Source organism: Microtus ochrogaster, unplaced genomic scaffold, assembly GCF_000317375.1.
Source record: "Microtus ochrogaster isolate Prairie Vole_2 unplaced genomic scaffold, MicOch1.0 UNK8, whole genome shotgun sequence".
Classification (NCBI taxonomy): Eukaryota; Metazoa; Chordata; class Mammalia; order Rodentia; family Cricetidae; genus Microtus; species Microtus ochrogaster.
In genome coordinates this window covers 3,821,394-3,826,057 of record NW_004949106.1, presented here as the reverse complement: position 1 = coordinate 3,826,057, position 4,664 = coordinate 3,821,394, and the positions used below count along the sequence as shown (strand labels likewise).

The 4,664-nt window shown below is 51.4% G+C and overlaps 1 protein-coding gene across 1 annotated transcript in view; it reads left to right on the top strand.

Annotated features, from left to right (window-relative positions):
- Positions 1–1,231: 1,231 nt before the first annotated feature.
- Positions 1,232–4,664, top strand: part of Coq10b (coenzyme Q10B) — a 14,524-nt gene continuing 11,091 nt past the window's right edge. Inside the window, exon 1 of the mRNA XM_026788838.1 lies at positions 1,232–1,391. Coding sequence (XP_026644639.1) covers positions 1,282–1,391 — 110 coding nt within the window. The 5' untranslated portion in view covers positions 1,232–1,281. The remainder of the gene's footprint in view (positions 1,392–4,664) is intronic.

Genomic DNA, 4,664 nt, shown 5'->3' with positions numbered 1-4,664 from the left:
GAGAGGATAGAAACTGGACCGCCGAGGAAAAAGAGGACAAGGAATCGAGTACATGCTATTGTTTGTGTATATTTGTGTACACACGCACACGCGTACGTGTATGATTGTATTCAGTATCACTCTGTCAAGGGTCACACCTTGTTGGCTAGTCACTCCAGCCGGGCAGCAGGAGGGCTTGGCCTGCGTGATCACAGACTCCTTCTGAGTCCACTCATGGAGTTCAATCCAGCCCGGAGTGCCTTTTCTTTTGGTCTCTCCAGTGCCAGGATTATAGGCACGTGCCATTATGCCCTACTCCCTATTTTATTATTTTTTTTATTCTACACGATCTGATATTGTATTATATATTAAGATCCCTCTTCTGCTTTGGAATATAAACTGTCTGAGGAGGCAGACTCATTCCCTTCTCCAGCAGCTAGTAAGTTCTTCAAAAACATTCGTTGCCTATGTGTTTATTCCTCAAAAATCTATTAACCAAATTATTTCCCCAGAACCTGCACGAAGATGGAGGGAGAAAAGGGGACTCCACAAATCTGTCCTCTGACCTCCATGGGCCGGACACATCCCACACAGCAGTCCCAAACACACACTCTCCCATAAAGTAGTAGAACATAATTAAACATTTTAAATTATATAGAAGTAGCAAGAGGCTAAGCGGTTAAAAACACTCGCTGTGCAAGCCTGGTACGGGAGTTCTCTCCCTCGGACCCACATGGAAAGAGAATGCACTCTGATCGCCACACACGCGCTTGGCAAGTGTGGCCCCTCATAAATAAATACAATTTTTTTTTCCCAACGTTGCAAAAAGGCAGCTAGAACGGCCTGGTCCCGCCGGGACAGCGTGACCCGGAACAACCCCAGGCTTGGCGGCAGGCGCGAGAACGTGCCGGGCTCAGCACGGGGGACGGACGGAGGGGGGAAGATTACATAACACACCGGCTCCGGAGCTCTCTCTCCCCGCTCCAGACTACAGCAAGGACCGCGGGCGAACTCAGGAGGAGGGCGCCACGCAGATTGTGTAAATGCGCAGGCGCGTGAGAGGGGCGGTGCGTGTCCCGGCGACTCGCGCCCCTCTGATTGGCCGGCAGGCGCGTGCGTCAGTCTGGAGTCAGCCTGGCGTCATGGGGCGGGGGCGGGGAAACGCGGAGAAGGGGCGTGTCCCGTTGCCCAAAGGGCCTGCGGATTGGCTGAGAGGCGCAGAAGCCCTGTCGCCCGGCCGGCCGGAGGGCGGTGCCTCGGGCCCCGGTACCCGCGTCGCCTACCGGCTTCAGCCAGACGATCATGGCAGCTCGGACCGGTCAGAGGGCGCTGGCGAGGGTGGCGTCGGGGTGCCGTCCGAAGTCGACCACCGTGGCGGAAGCCCCGGCGCGGGGACCTGTGCGCAACGTCAGGTAGCGAGCGGAGGTTTTCCGGGCGGCTGGCCGGCGCGGGGCGGGGCTGTGGCCAGGGCCCTGACCGTAGGCTGGGCGCGGGGCTCCGGCGGGGCCCGGAGATGGCCGGCCCGCGTGCATCTCGTGTTTTCGGGGTGAGTCAGAGACGAGGCGGCCGTGGGAGCAGCCGAGTGGCTGCTCGGCCGCCCGCTCCCGTCCTTCGGGTCTCCTGGCATGCTGCGGCCGGCGGCGGCCGGCTCCCGGGGCCGTGGGAGTGCGTGTCCTGGCGGTGAACCGCCCGGCAGACGCTCGCTGTCTTCTTCGCCGCCGAGTTCTTTGACCCCGGCCACTCGGCCCTCGCAGAATGAAACGCAGCCAACACAGAGGACCTGTTGTGGTTTGTTTTGTTTTCCACTGCGCTCTGAGGTCCTGTAACCTTGAAGATGGTTCGGCCTCCAGGTTTCCTGGTTGGCCCGTTTCAGGGGCTTGAGGGTGGAGATGAATGTCGAGACGTGAAGGGTAGTGTAAGTTCGACACGCAGTTTTCTGTTAGGAATGATAGTGTAATACTAGTCTCAAGAATTAAAATTCGCTGGGCGTGGTGACTCAGACCTGTAGTCCTGGCCGCGAAGCGAAGGTAGGAGGATCGCTGTGAGTTCGAGGCCAGCTTAAGCTACAAGTGAGACCCAGTCTCAAGACCACAAAGCCAAATTAGTATTTAAAATGAATCGATATGTGTACGTTACGGAGGAGAAAGCACAAATCTTGCTGAGCTCCAGGACGTTGAAGTTGAATGAAGACTTTAAAATAGCAACAAAGAGGCGGGGCCTAGTGCTTGAGGCCACCCTGGTCTGCCTTGCTAGCTAGTTCCAGACCAGCCAGAGCTACAGGGTGAGACCCTGCGTCAAAAACAAACAAAAACTGCCTGGCAGTGCTGGCGCTCCCAGCACTCGGGAGGCAGAGGCAGTTGGATCTCTGTGAGTTCGAGACCATCCTGGTGTACAGAATGAGTTCCTGGACAGCTAGAGCTGTTACACCTGTCTCGGGGAGAAAAAAAAAATTACAAAACAAAAAGTAAGACCAGTGCTCCACCTCCAAACTAAAGTGAAATCAGATAGCTTCTCAACAGGTAGCTTTCCGAGCAGGATGTAATCTCTTCATACTTGAGATCTGCTTCTATTACTCCTTAGGTGCCCGTTTGCTCCCTGTGGTCTGAGGCTTGTGCTCAGGAAGTCCAGACCAGCCTGGAAAAAAAGAGACTGGATCTCAAAAACAACAACAACAAAAAGGCAACAAAAATGACTTGAGAATACATCAGCTTGTGTTCCGCCCTTTATTATAATAGGTTATTTGAAAGAGTGGCTTTGGAATATCAGTGATAAAACGTGTGTTTGCCATGAGTTTCAGTATTCGTTTATTGGTTTAATTGCCTAAGCAGCTAATTGTTTGGCTCTCCATCTTGCAATTCTAGCTTCTTGGGTCAGGTGAATGGGAGAGGGGCTAGAGCCAGCCCTGGGGCCGTGAACATGTTAGCCAGCTCTACCTCTATGTCCCCAGCCCTTAGCAGGGTGTGAGAACAGATGTGTGGTCCAGGACACTGTAACCAAGGCAGGAACACTGGTCAGGAGATGTGTTCGTGTTTTAAACACACATGTTGGATTTTTGAGCTCAAGCCTAACCTGGTCTACACGGAGTGAGTCTCTGTCTCAGAAACAAAAGTAACACAAGGAAAGAGGCAGGTGGATTTCTGCTAGTTCAGAGCCAGTCTTGGGTACGTAGAAGTTCCATGCTAGTCAGGACCATGTAGAGAAAATGAACAACTAGGCATTTTGCATACTCTGGTTTTTTTTTTTTTTGTTGTTGTTGTTCTTTTTGTTGTTGTTGTTGGTTTTGGCTCTATTTATTTATTATGTATACAATATTCTGTCTGCGTATATGCCTGCGGGCCAGAAGAGGGCACCAAACCCCATTACAGATGGTTGTGAGCCCCCATGTGGTTTCTGGGAATAGAACTCAGGACCTTTGGAAGAGCAGGCAATGCTCTCAACCTCTGAGCCATCTCTCCAGCCCCTGGTTCTCTTTTTTTGGCCATATACTAATTTGATACATGTTTTAAGTTATTTTTGTAAGTTTTCATTATCAAAATTTTATTTATGTATTTATTGAGACAGGGTCTCACTATGTAGCTCTGGCTCTCCCGGAACTCAACTTTGTAGGTCAGGCTGTCCTTGAACTCACAAAGATCCAACTACCTCTGCCCCTGAATGCTGGAATTGAGGGTGTGTGCCACGGCTTTGTCAACTTTTTATTAATTACTGTGTGTGTTAGTGTGGGTACACATTATGTTGCAGTATGGTGTGTGTACCTGGAGTATGGTGTGTGTACCTGGAGAAGTCTCAGGACAACTTTAGGGTGCCGGTTCTCTTCTCCACTGTGGGTCACTGGGAGCAAATCAGGTCACCAGGCTTGGTGACAGGTACCTTTACTTGCTGAGTCATTTCTGTGACACCCCCCCCCCATATAAAAGAAGCTGGATATGATGCTGCATGCCTTTAATCTCGGCACTGGGGAGGCGGTGGCCAGCAGACACAGCCACAGGGCATTCATGAGTGTAACAGCTCTCTCCTGTCCAGAAGACACTGTTTTGTAGTGTCCCTCTCCGTCCTTCAGTTTTCATGTTGTTTATTGCCCATTCTGTTGCTGTGTTCCCTGAGCTTTGGAGCAGGTGATCCAGCGGTCCCATTTAAGGCTGAGTGCCCAACAGTCCCTTAGTCTCAGTGCTTTAACTGCTCTGAGTTTCTGTATAAACTTCCATCCACTTGGTAAAAGAAACGTGTCTGACAGGCTGAATGTAGCAGTCAGTTAGGGGTGTAAATGTTGTGTTTAGAAAACAGTTTGACAACATGTCCATTTAGCAAAACAACGGTAACAGGCTCCATGCTAAGGCCTGTGACCTCCCAGATTCACAGGACAGGCATGAATGTCTTCCTGGGGCGCGGGCCTCAAATCATCGAGGAAAACATCCCTTTCCTGTGTAGTAGTCATGCCAATATTACACCATTGAGCTCAGCCTGCATGATGAGCTGATACCCACTTAGCCTGGGAAATACTACTAAGGACTTGATCCATAGCAGCCTGCCGTAGTGCCTCCTGGGCTGTGGAAGTTTGCCATCAGAGAGGAAGCTCACAGCTCAGTTCCGGCTTGATTTCTCTATTTCTTGCAACCAGGTAGTTTCCTGCTTTGGGGTGTGTGTGTGTGTGTGTGTGTGTGTGTGTGTGTGTGTGTGTGTGTGTG